General features: G+C 37.3%; 1 protein-coding gene across 2 annotated transcripts; it reads left to right on the top strand.

Annotated features, from left to right (window-relative positions):
• The first annotated feature begins 234 nt into the window (after positions 1–234).
• On the top strand, positions 235–7,428 carry LOC110493425 (amine sulfotransferase). Of its 2 annotated transcripts, XM_036948339.2 has the most exons (6): positions 235–515; positions 656–782; positions 5,489–5,583; positions 6,094–6,182; positions 6,319–6,410; positions 6,911–7,428. In XM_036948339.2, the coding sequence occupies exons 1-6, from the start codon at positions 285–287 to the stop codon at positions 7,075–7,077; spliced, it is 801 nt and encodes a 266-aa protein (XP_036804234.2). In that variant the 5' UTR covers positions 235–284; the 3' UTR covers positions 7,078–7,428. The 2 variants fall into 2 exon arrangements, with proteins under 2 accessions (XP_036804234.2, XP_090051661.1); XM_090195535.1 differs by lacking the exons at positions 235–515; positions 656–782 and adding an exon at positions 5,274–5,378.
• The last annotated feature ends 6,343 nt before the right edge of the window (positions 7,429–13,771 follow it).

Below are 13,771 nucleotides of genomic sequence, written 5' to 3'. Positions count from 1 at the left end.
GGAGAATGTAAACAGGGGATGTGTAGAGGTGGGAGAGGAGAATGTAAACAGGGGATGTGTAGAGGTGGGAGAGGAGTATGTAAACAGGGGATCCATATTGGTGAGAGAGGAGTATGTAAACAGGAGATGTGTAGAGGTGAGAGAGGAGTATGTAAACAGGGGATGTGTAGAGGTGAGAGAGGAGTATGTAAACAGGGGATCCATATTGGTGAGAGAGGAGTATGTAAACAGGAGATGTGTAGAGGTGTGTGTATGTGTGTGTGTGTGTGTGTGTATATGTGTGTATGTGTGTGTGTGTAGGTACGATATGGACCCAGCAGATCCTGGTCCAGGTGGTGGAGGCGGCCTACCCTGAGAGTAGTGGCACCGACCAGAGCTCCACCAACCTGGAGAAGATGCCCTGGCTCGAGTACCCAGACACCCGCCCCGAGCGCTCGCGCCCCGCACCTAGACTCTTCATCTCCCACCTGCCTCCAAACCTGCTGCCCGCCAGCCTGAACACCAAGAGACCCAAGGTACAACCACCAAGCCTAGAATTACCAGAAAATGGGTAAAGCCCGCCCACCATAAGGAAAAAAGAGGACTTCCCAGTGTATCTGTGACAAGTTACAATAAAGTCATCTTCTTCTTCCTCTTCTTCCTTTGTGGTGTTCAGATTGTGTACGTGATGAGAAACCCGAAGGACAACATGGTGTCCTACTACCACTTCTGTCACGTGTGGAGCAAGCTGGAGACACCCAGCAGCTTCCAGGATTTCTTCGACCAGTACCTGACAGGGAAAAGTAAGTTATTGTGACGTGTTTTCCTTATAGGTCATTACGACAAACATTTTAATTATATTGTTAGCTTCTTATTAACAAACAGTAATAACCCTTCGCCTCCCTACTTGGGATATTATAATGTAACAGTGACATGTTGGAACAAACAGTAATAACCCTTCGCCTCCCTACTTGGGATATTATAATGTAACAGTGACATGTTGGAACAAACAGTAATAACCCTTCGCCTCCCTACTTGGGATATTATAATGTAACAGTGACATGTTGGAACAAACAGTAATAACCCTTCGCCTCCCTACTTGGGATATTATAATGTAACAGTGACATGTTGGAACAAACAGTAATAACCCTTCGCCTCCCTACTTGGGATATTATAATGTAACAGTGACATGTTGGAACAAACAGTAATAACCCTTCGCCTCCCTACTTGGGATATTATAATGTAACAGTGACATGTTGGAACAAACAGAAATAACCCTTCGCCTCCCTACTTGGGATATTATAATGTAACAGTGACATGTTGGAACAAACAGTAATAACCCTTCGCCTCCCTACTTGGGATATTATAATGTAACAGTGACATGTTGGAACAAACAGTAATAACCCTTCGCCTCCCTACTTGGGATATTATAATGTAACAGTGACATGTTGGAACAAACAGAAATAACCCTTCGCCTCCCTACTTGGGATATTATAATGTAACAGTGACATGTTGGAACAAACAGTAATAACCCTTCGCCTCCCTACTTGGGATATTATAATGTAACAGTGACATGTTGGAACAAACAGAAATAACCCTTCGCCTCCCTACTTGGGATATTATAATGTAACAGTGACATGTTGGAACAAACAGTAATAACCCTTCGCCTCCCTACTTGGGATATTATAATGTAACAGTGACATGTTGGAACAAACAGAAATAACCCTTCGCCTCCCTACTTGGGATATTATAATGTAACAGTGACATGTTGGAACAAACAGAAATAACCCTTCGCCTCCCTACTTGGGATATTATAATGTAACAGTGACATGTTGGAACAAACAGTAATAACCCTTCGCCTCCCTACTTGGGATATTATAATGTAACAGTGACATGTTGGAACAAACAGAAATAACCCTTCGCCTCCCTACTTGGGATATTATAATGTAACAGTGACATGTTGGAACAAACAGAAATAACCCTTCGCCTCCCTACTTGGGATATTATAATGTAACAGTGACATGTTGGAACAAACAGTAATAACCCTTCGCCTCCCTACTTGGGATATTATAATGTAACAGTGACATGTTGGAACAAACAGAAACGTTCTTAACTCCTCCTTGTCTCTCTCAGTAACTTTCCACACAGTCCCTTGTTCGCCCTCCACTGACACTACAACCTACACTTCTTATACAGGTCATCAATATGGTCTTATACAGTGACAGGAATAAGTTGATTTCAAATTGGCACCCAACAGTCCCCTCTTGTTTGAATCCATACTGTTCAACATGACATAAACTGTGAAATTGCTTAGAAATAAAACAGAAAGGAGAACATGATTAGTATAAAAAGAAAACATGATTCATATTTTCACACTTGATTAATATGTTCACGCCTCCGAGGCCTATGGCCTCTGTGTATATTGTGCTTAGTCTACACCCAAGGCTTAAATCCCTCTTACCGTCGTTATAACCACACCAATCACCCTCGTAATTCCCCCCCCCATCTTTCATTGTTCATCCTATATACAACCGATAATTACATTTCTGTTGGAGATATTCCCGTTCTCTTCCTCTTTCGGGTTCCTAAGAGAGTTATAGTAGAAAAGAAAACTAGGAAAGAGAGAGAACACAAAATATTGAAATGATCATTAAATAGTTCAACTCGAAGTTTAACAACATGACGATTCCCACTCTCCCTTATCCTGACTTTCTGCTGGGATCCTCCTCATGCTTGTGTCCACCCCCCCCCCCCCCCCCCCCTCCCCCCAGGCTGCATGTTTACTGGTGTTCTCACTCCATGTCATCCGTAGTTCTCAATGGATTCTTACAAATTATTCATTCGTTTCAGAAACTACCTGCAGGGTGAGTCGTGCACCCTCCCTTTGTGCTCCCCTCACAGTTGAGGGCCAGCGCTCTGTCTCTCCTTACAGCTTTTCCGCATCATAATTACAACTATTGATAAATTATCCAACCCACATTTAGAATGACAGTCCCTAGTGCTTCAGTTAGTCTATCACTCGAATTTACCACCATCACCTTAGCACTAACCGACACTTGGCAGAATGTACATTTACAGAAAGGGAGAAATATATACAGTATGTACTACTAATGTTAACATAAAGTATATGAATCTTCTATTTCTAGCATGAACTTTTCTCAGTACAACCCCGGTTTGTCCCTGTCTTACACTTTCATGAGTGGCATGTTAATGCCAGATCGGTATCTCAATGCTATGCATTTCCCAGTACGCAGGCCCCTACAATTAGCCTTTAATTAACCTTTTTTTGCCGAAGTTTACTGACACCGGCCATATTCAACATGTGTTGAGCGTTTGTAAATTCATCCGGTATTCTGTGCGCTGGCACACTCAGACGAGAAATTTAGTAGATAGTCAGAGCGAATTTACGAACGGACCCGAATAGGCACGGTGGCATTCTTCTTGCCACTGAGTTTAAATATTTACGCCAGTACATGACTGGACTGTCTTTTCCTCCATGATTCTGCGTAACTTTACTTGCCGAAGGAGGGTGACACGGGGGTAGTTCGAGTTTACCCTCCACTACCGCGCTATGGTGCCCATCCTACTAATGCACAGACATTTATTAAGAGGGTAATTCTACCCCAATACAGGTGCTTAACACAATGTGCTACAAATGCTCCTTCATACTCGTAACTCCACTTTACTCTCTCGCGAGACCCCTCCTCCTACCGTTCGCCAATAAAGCTATTTCAGAATAAGACAGAATAAAGTTTCTCACCAAAGCGTTTTTTTTTTTTTGCGTGCGAGGAGTGTTTGGTCCTCGTGCCAACTTTAACTTGTTACTTTTTAGAATCCATTCCCCTGGCATTTCACATAGATTATTCAAACCCAAAATCGGTTCTATCCCAGCTCCCATAAAGAATGAGCCCTGTATGATTACTGGCTGGACCTATTGTAAATGGAATGGGTTTTAGTTGCATAACTTTTGATTCTGTCCCTGTTACTCCACACTGAACTAAATGCACATTTTTTGTCTTAGATTTTGTCAACTTGAGCAACAGCACAGAGGCCAAATACCCCTATGCCTTAAACTCCGGTCGCTTTCAGGAGTGCTTGCTGTTGCTCACTAGTTAGTGAAGAAAACATCTGCACAGTAGCACTTACTGTACCCCGGAATGAGTCGTCTCAGAGGGCTCGGGCACTGTAATTGGGAATGGAGGCTGCGCGCTTTCCCGCCAGTCCGTTTTTAATGATGCCAGGTAGGCTACTTCGGTTTCATAGCGGAGCTGTGCTTATTTAATATGAGAAGCTGAGAAATAAATACAAGAACACTTATTTCACGCCAAGCTTCAACCACTGTCGGGGGAGCATGCTCTCGCTGCACAACACGTGATGTTCCGACCAAACTCTGTATGCAATGGGCTCTTCAACACTGGTCCTGCAGCTACCCAGTGCTTCATTTGGGAAACCAAGTGAAATCTGCACAGGAACATCGATAGTAACATGTTTATGCAGTAAAACATATTTCACTAAACAGTTGACAACCCGTCTTACAGCTCAATGGCCTAGGACTCAACGTTCTCTCCCAGACTCGTGGATAGACATTTTGGAGTGGAGCATCAGTCTAAACATACAAACCAAGTATGCATAATAATCCACACACAAAGGCAGTTACTCAAATGTGTTTGATTTCGGATTATAGGCAATTATGTACCATAAATCATAACTCAACAGCCCTAGGGTGAACCCTTCTGCCCCCCCCCCCCCCCCCCCCCCCAGAGGTTTCTTCTCACTTCATCTGTTGACTTGACCTTGAGCCAAATTCCTCACTCCTCCCTAGTTCCTTAGGCTGTCTGCCTATTCAGCGCCTTTCCCTTCCCCTCCCTTCTTTATCTATTAACGATGACATGTTTGAACAGACTGAACCAACAATGACATGTTTGAACAGACACAAACTCCTCCTTGTCTCTCTCGGTAACTTTCAATGCACAGTTCCTTGTTCACCCTCCACTGACACCCTAAACACATACAGTTATCATACATGTAGCGTAATCAATACGTTCTTACATAGTGACAGGAAGTAGATTTCAAATTGGAACCCAACAAAACATGTCACATAGCAGTACCCGACAGGGAAAAGTAAGGTGGAAACGTGTTGCAATACTGTGTGCTGTAAAGTGTACCGTGTACTGTAAAGTGTACCGTGTGCTGTAAAGTGTACCGTGTGCTGTAAAGTGTACCGTGTGCTGTAAAGTGTACCGTGTGCTGTAAAGTGCACCGTGTGCTGTAAAGTGTACCGTGTGCTGTAAAGTGTACCGTGTGCTGTAAAGTGTACTGTGTAACATCAACTGCTCCTTACTCTGTACACTTTTGTAACTTTTACACAGTTGATATGTGCATAAACCATAATATGTTTTGTACGCATCATCTCTTTTTCTATATGTTTTTTGGGGGGATAAATGTCAGCCACTGTTGAAGACGTTTTAAGTCCTGTCCAATAGCGTATGTGTCTGTGTGTTGTTGACAGTGGTGGGTGGATCGTGGTTTGATCACATCCGTGAGTGGTACACCAAGAGAGAGCAGTATGACATTCTCTTTGTCAAGTACGAGGACATGATCAAGGTACAGTAAAGGGTTTTCTGCATCTTAAATGGAATCCAGGTCCCTCTTGTCAACAGTAGTGCATTAAGTAGGGAATAGGGGGCTATTTGGGAAGCAGGCTCAAGCAGTCTGTCTGCTTCCTAGTCGGTCTGTTTCTCACTCTCTCTCTCTCTCTGAGAAACACTTTTATGCTGTATGACATACAGGGCAACTACCCAATGTCTGCCCCTCCCTCTCTCTCTCTCTTCACCCATCCCTCTCCCCCTCTCTCTCTCTCTCTCTCTTCACCCATCCCTCTCCCTCTCTCTACCCACCCATCTCTCTCTCTCTATCTTCACCCACCCACCCACCCACCCACCCACCCACCCACCCACCCACCTCTCTCTCTCTCTCTCCCTCTATCTTCACCCACCCACCCATCTCTCTCTCTATCTTCACCCACCCATCCCTCTCCCTCTCTCTATCTTCACCCACCCATCTCTCTCTCTCTCTCTCCCTCCTCTCTCTCTCTCTCCCTCCCCTCTCTCTCAGGACCTGAGATCAGTGGTGGTGGATATCTGTGATTTCCTCGGGAAGGACCTGACCCCCTCGGCCATTGACCGCATTGTTGAGAAGGCCAGGTTGGAACCTGTTGTTTATGTGCTCTGTCCTGTCTTTTTGACTGTATATTGTGTATGCTGCAAAATGAACAGCCTCAATGAGGACTAATATAATATGATCTGTCTGATAATTCACGATTGATTGATTGATTGACAGGTTCAAGAACATGAAAAAGGATCCAAAAGCCAACTATGAGTTTCTGCCCAAAAACGTGCTCGTTCTGGAGAAAGGACACTTCCTACGGAAAGGTACACACACACGCACGCACACACACATAAGCAAACATACATACGCACACACACATGAGCAAACATACATACGCACACACACATGAGCAAACACACATATGCACACATACATACCCACACAAATAGTTACAGTAGGAGTGCTGATAAAAGATCAGTTTTCCCTTTTAGATCATAATTGATAAGACAATATGGACAGGTGGGTCCTGATCCTAGATCAGCACTCCTGTTGTGAGAGGCTTTATAATTACGAGCCCTGATCCTAGATCAGCACTCCTGCTGTGAGAGGCTTTATAATTACGGGCCCTGATCCTAGATCAGCACTCCTACTGTGAGAGGCTTTATAATTACGGGCCCTGATCCTAGATCAGCACTAGTTTTGTATCACTTTGGCTCATCTGAATATATGTGTGTGTGTGTGTGTGTGTGTGTGTGTGTGTGTGTGTGTGTGTGTGTGTGTGTGTGTGTGTGTGTGTGTGTGTGTGTGTGTGTGTTCTGCACAGGTACCATAGGAGACTGGAAGAACTCGTTGACGGTGGCCCAGAGTGAACGCTTTGACCAGGTGTTTGATGAGAAGATGAAGGACCTGCCTCTAAGGTTCACCTGGGACATCAACCAACATCACAGAGCCTCCCAAACCATCGGTCCCGGAGGTCACCTGTCACTATAGATCTGAATAGAACATGCATGGGTTCCAAATGGCACCCTATTTCCATATACAGTATAATAAACTACTTTTAATCAGAGCCATATGGGCCTTGTCAAAAGTAGTGCACTATATAGGGAAATCGGGTGCCATTTGGAAAACAGGCCATTTGTCACTATAGAATTGAATAAAAAATGTGTCACTGTGGAATCTAGTACAACACTTGTCACTATAGATTTATATAAAACATTTGTCACTATAGAATCTAATAAAACATGTGTCACTGTGGAATCTAGTACAACACTTGTCACTATAGATTTATATAAAACATGTGTCACTGTAGAATCTAATAAAACATGTGTCACTATACAATTATATAGAACTTAATAGAACTGTTTTAATTGAATAGAACTTCATAATTGAATCGAGTTGAATAGAGCTGTACAATTTAATAGAACTTCATAATTAATTTGAGTTGAATAGAGCTGTACAATTTAATAGAACTTCATAGTTGAATCGAGTTGAATAGAGCTGTACAATTTAATAGAACTTCATAATTGAATCGAGTTGAATAGAGCTGTACAATTTAATAGAACTTCATAATTGAATAGAACTGATAATTGAATATAACTGTATAATTTAATCAAGTTTAATAGAACTGTATCATTGAATCGAGTTGAATAGAACTGTACAATTGAATAAAGTTTAATAGAACTCTATAATGGAATACAGTTTAATAGAACTCTATAATGGAATACAGTTTAATAGAACTCTATAATGGAATACAGTTTAATAGAACTCTATAATTGAATACAGTTTAATAGAACTGTACAATTGAATAAAGTTTAATAGAACTCTATAATGGAATACAGTTTAATAGAACTCTATAATGGAATACAGTTTAATAGAACTCTATAATGGAATACAGTTTAATAGAACTCTATAATGGAATACAGTTTAATAGAACTCTATAATTGAATACAGTTTAATAGAACTCTATAATTGAATACAGTTTAATAGAACTCTATAATGGAATACAGTTTAATAGAACTCTATAATTGAATACAGTTTAATAGAACTCTATAATGGAATACAGTTTAATAGAACTCTATAATGGAATACAGTTTAATAGAACTCTATAATTGAATACAGTTTAATAGAACTCTATAATGGAATATAGTTTAATAGACCTGTATAATGGAATACAGTTTAATAGAACTCTATAATGGAATACAGTTTAATAGAACTCTATAATGGAATACAGTTTAATAGAACTCTATACAGTTTAATAGAACTCTATAATGGAATACAGTTTAATAGAACTCTATAATGGAATACAGTTTAATAGAACTCTATAATGGAATACAGTTTAATAGAACTCTATAATTGAATACAGTTTAATAGAACTCTATAATGGAATACAGTTTAATAGAACTCTATAATGGAATACAGTTTAATAGAACTCTATAATGGAATACAGTTTAATAGAACTCTATAATGGAATACAGTTTAATAGAACTCTATAATGGAATACAGTTTAATAGAACTCTATAATTGAATACAGTTTAATAGAACTCTATAATGGAATACAGTTTAATAGAACTCTATAATTGAATACAGTTTAATAGAACTCTATAATGGAATACAGTTTAATAGAACTCTATAATTGAATACAGTTTAATAGAACTCTATAATGGAATACAGTTTAATAGAACTCTATAATGGAATACAGTTTAATAGAACTCTATAATGGAATACAGTTTAATAGAACTCTATAATTGAATACAGTTTAATAGAACTGTACAATTGAATAAAGTTTAATAGAACTCTATAATTGAATACAGTTTAATAGAGCTCAATAATTGAATACAGTTTAACAGAACTCTATAATTGAATATAGTTTAATAGAGCTCAATAATTGAATATAGTTTAATAGAACTCTATAATGGAATACAGTTTAATAGACCTCTATAATGGAATACAGTTTAATAGAACTCTATAATGGAATACAGTTTAATAGAACTCTATAATTGAATACAGTTTAATAGAACTCTATAATGGAATACAGTTTAATAGAACTCTATAATGGAATACAGTTTAATAGAACTCTATAATGGAATACAGTTTAATAGAACTCTATAATGGAATACAGTTTAATAGAACTCTATAATGGAATACAGTTTAATAGAACTCTATAATGGAATACAGTTTAATAGAACTCTATAATGGAATACAGTTTAATAGAACTCTATAATGGAATACAGTTTAATAGAACTCTATAATGGAATACAGTTTAATATAACTCTATAATGGAATACAGTTTAATAGAACTCTATAATTGAATACAGTTTAATAGAACTCTATAATGGAATACAGTTTAATAGAACTCTATACAGTTTAATAGAACTCTATAATTGAATACAGTTTAATAGAACTCTATAATGGAATACAGTTTAATAGAACTCTATAATGGAATACAGTTTAATAGAACTCTATAATGGAATACAGTTTAATAGAACTCTATAATGGAATACAGTTTAATAGAACTCTATAATGGAATACAGTTTAATAGAACTCTATAATGGAATATAGTTTAATAGAACTCTATACAGTTTAATAGAACTCTATAATTGAATACAGTTTAATAGAACTCTATAATGGAATACAGTTTAATAGAACTCTATAATGGAATACAGTTTAATAGAACTCTATAATGGAATACAGTTTAATAGAACTCTATAATGGAATACAGTTTAATAGAACTCTATAATGGAATACAGTTTAATAGAACTCTATAATTGAATACAGTTTAATAGAACTCTATAATGGAATACAGTTTAATAGAACTCTATAATTGAATACAGTTTAATAGAACTCTATAATGGAATACAGTTTAATAGAACTCTATAATTGAATACAGTTTAATAGAACTCTATAATGGAATACAGTTTAATAGAACTCTATAATGGAATACAGTTTAATAGAACTCTATAATGGAATACAGTTTAATAGAACTCTATAATTGAATACAGTTTAATAGAACTGTACAATTGAATAAAGTTTAATAGAACTCTATAATTGAATACAGTTTAATAGAGCTCAATAATTGAATACAGTTTAACAGAACTCTATAATTGAATATAGTTTAATAGAGCTCAATAATTGAATATAGTTTAATAGAACTCTATAATGGAATACAGTTTAATAGACCTCTATAATGGAATACAGTTTAATAGAACTCTATAATGGAATACAGTTTAATAGAACTCTATAATTGAATACAGTTTAATAGAACTCTATAATGGAATACAGTTTAATAGAACTCTATAATGGAATACAGTTTAATAGAACTCTATAATGGAATACAGTTTAATAGAACTCTATAATGGAATACAGTTTAATAGAACTCTATAATGGAATACAGTTTAATAGAACTCTATAATGGAATACAGTTTAATAGAACTCTATAATGGAATACAGTTTAATAGAACTCTATAATGGAATACAGTTTAATAGAACTCTATAATGGAATACAGTTTAATAGAACTCTATAATGGAATACAGTTTAATAGAACTCTATAATTGAATACAGTTTAATAGAACTCTATAATGGAATACAGTTTAATAGAACTCTATACAGTTTAATAGAACTCTATAATTGAATACAGTTTAATAGAACTCTATAATGGAATACAGTTTAATAGAACTCTATAATGGAATACAGTTTAATAGAACTCTATAATGGAATACAGTTTAATAGAACTCTATAATGGAATACAGTTTAATAGAACTCTATAATGGAATACAGTTTAATAGAACTCTATAATGGAATACAGTTTAATAGAACTCTATACAGTTTAATAGAACTCTATAATTGAATACAGTTTAATAGAACTCTATAATGGAATACAGTTTAATAGAACTCTATAATGGAATACAGTTTAATAGAACTCTATAATGGAATACAGTTTAATAGAACTCTATAATTGAATATAGTTTAATAGAACTCTATAATGGAATACAGTTTAATAGAACTCTATAATGGAATACAGTTTAATAGAACTCTATAATGGAATACAGTTTAATAGACCTCTATAATGGAATACAGTTTAATAGAACTCTATAATGGAATACAGTTTAATAGAACTCTATAATGGAATACAGTTTAATAGAACTCTATACAGTTTAATAGAACTCTATAATTGAATACAGTTTAATAGAACTCTATAATGGAATACAGTTTAATAGAACTCTATAATGGAATACAGTTTAATAGAACTCTATAATGGAATACAGTTTAATAGAACTCTATAATGGAATACAGTTTAATAGAACTCTATAATGGAATACAGTTTAATAGAACTCTATAATGGAATACAGTTTAATAGAACTCTATAATGGAATACAGTTTAATAGAACTCTATAATGGAATACAGTTTAATAGAACTCTATAATGGAATACAGTTTAATAGAACTCTATAATGGAATACAGTTTAATAGAACTCTATAATGGAATACAGTTTAATAGAACTCTATAATTGAAATGAACTTCATAATTGAATACAGTTTAACAGAACTGTATAATTTAATATAATTGTATAATTGCATAGAAATTCATCACTGAATAGTGTTGAATAGAGCTGTATAATGGAATAGAAATGCATAATTGAATAGAACCTTATAATTTAATATAATTTAATAGAACTGTATAATGATTCTTTCTCATTGACCCCCCAGTGTAAAATAATCTACGTTGTGGTTGATTTTCTGTTATATAGAAATAACAAAAATGACATAAAGCTGCTGTGTTGTTCAAAGTACAAGAATCTTAAGGAAATGGAGTCTGTGAGAAGAGCCCTGTGTCTTCAGGCAATTCGGAGTAGAAGAGTGGGGAATTGTGGGGACCCACTGTCTAAGAAGCCTACACGTACCTATGTGTGTGTGGAAAACATCTCACCACAGGTAAGACATTTCATTTGTTTAGAATAGTCTGTTTAGTAACTTCACTCGCTACTTTCACCTGTAGAGTCTGTTTGTTCGTGTTGCTGGTCTTGGCTAGTTTAAAGGTCATGAACAGTCAAAATCATGTTTTTCATGAAATTGGATGATATTTGAAGGAAACCAGATCAAAGCATGATGACCAAAGTACGAAAAATGACTGTTGCTTCTATGTACATTCATAAATCTGGATCATAAAGTTACTGGTCTCCTCCCCTATGTCAATTACTGGATTCATAATCAAGGGAACAATGTGATATCACCTTAACTCTTATTTTAATAGACCAATGGTAAAATGATGTTCTCTTACCTATTTTTAATAAGTACCGCCTTGCAACCAATATCGGAGAAGGCGTTTTTGCAGAGGGGCGTGGTTTATATAGCTCGACATGTGTCAAAATGTGACTAGGTTGGAACCAAAATGATTTCCCCACCTATCTTCTGAATCAAGCTAGTAACATCAGTACAGTAGCCTATGCTTCGGAGGGGGAAGGGGCAGGTATCCTAAACACGCACAGGTAAAGATTTTCAGACACTGAAGCATGTTTCTGAATGATAAAGTGAGGGCTTTGCACAGGCGCTTTGTTGCGATTTGTTGCGGGACAACTTTAAATAACCTTATTAACTGGTTCCCATGCTTTTAAACAGTATGGATCACTTTCGTTCCAGGTTCCGTTTCTGTTCCTTGAAAACTTTTTTATTTTCCGGTTTTTGGTTCTGTTCCCTGAACCGGTTCTAACCACTGCTGTAGGATGTCAGCAAATAAAATGTAAAGTTTACGCTATTCATCTATGGCAAAGACGCTTATACACCGAGTGTACAAAACATTTTTTGCCCTCAGATGAGCCTCATTTCATCAGGGCATGGACTCTACAAGGTGTGGAAAGCGTTCCACAGAGATCCTGGCTCATGTTGACTCCAATGCTTTCCACAGTTGTGTCAAGTTGGCTGGATGTCCTTTGGGTGGTGGACCATTCTTGATACACACGGAAACGGTTGAGCATTAAAAACCCAGCAGCATTGCAGTTCAGCATTGCAGTTCTGTCTCCTAGAGATGAATGTACTTTGGTGCGGAAAGTGCAAATCAATCCCAGAACAACAGCAAAGGACCTTGTGAAGATGCTGGAGGAAATAGGTACAACAGTATCTATATCCACAGTAAAATGAGTCCTATATCGACATAACCTGAAAGGCCGCCCAGCAAGGAAGAAGCCACTGCTCCAAACCGCTATTAAAAAAAGCCAGACTACGGTTTGCAACTGCACATGGAGACAAAGATCGTACTTTTTGGAGGAATGTCCTCTGGTCTGATGAAACAAAAATAGAACTGTTTGGCCATAATGGTCACCGTTATGTTTGGAGGAAAAAGGGGAGGCTTGCAAGCCAAAGAACACCATCCCAACCGTGAAGCACGGGGGTGGCAGCATCGTGGTGTTGGGGTGCTTTGCTGCAGGAGGAACTGGTACACTTCTCAAAATAAATGGCATCATGAGGTAGGAAAATTATGTGGATATATTGAAGCAACATCTCAAGACATCAGTCAGGAAGTTAAAGCTTGGTCGCAAATGGGTCTTCCAAATGGACAATGACCCCAGGCATACTTCCAAAGTTGTGGCAAAATGGTTTAAGGACAACAAAGTCAAGGTATTGGAGTGGCCATCACAAAGCCCTGACCTCAATCCAATAGAACATTTGTGGGCAGAACTGAAAAAGTTTATGT

Source organism: Oncorhynchus mykiss, chromosome 13 (genome assembly GCF_057628025.1).
Source record: "Oncorhynchus mykiss isolate SJ-2025 chromosome 13, ASM5762802v1, whole genome shotgun sequence".
Lineage (NCBI taxonomy): Eukaryota > Metazoa > Chordata > Actinopteri > Salmoniformes > Salmonidae > Oncorhynchus > Oncorhynchus mykiss.
This window is presented reverse-complemented; position numbering and strand designations above follow the sequence as displayed.

What these genes read in the sequence shown, in the direction of transcription:
- LOC110493425 (XM_036948339.2), top strand. Translation starts at nt 285, where the DNA reads ATGTGTGTGTGTGTAGGTACGATATGGACCCAGCAGATCCTGGTCCAG. An exon ending in TGAACACCAAGAGACCCAAG is followed by an intron (nt 516 to 655) that starts GTACAACCACCA and finishes TGTGGTGTTCAG; the next exon opens with ATTGTGTACGTGATGAGAAA. An exon ending in AGGACACTTCCTACGGAAAG is followed by an intron (nt 6,411 to 6,910) that starts GTACACACACAC and finishes TGTTCTGCACAG; the next exon opens with GTACCATAGGAGACTGGAAG.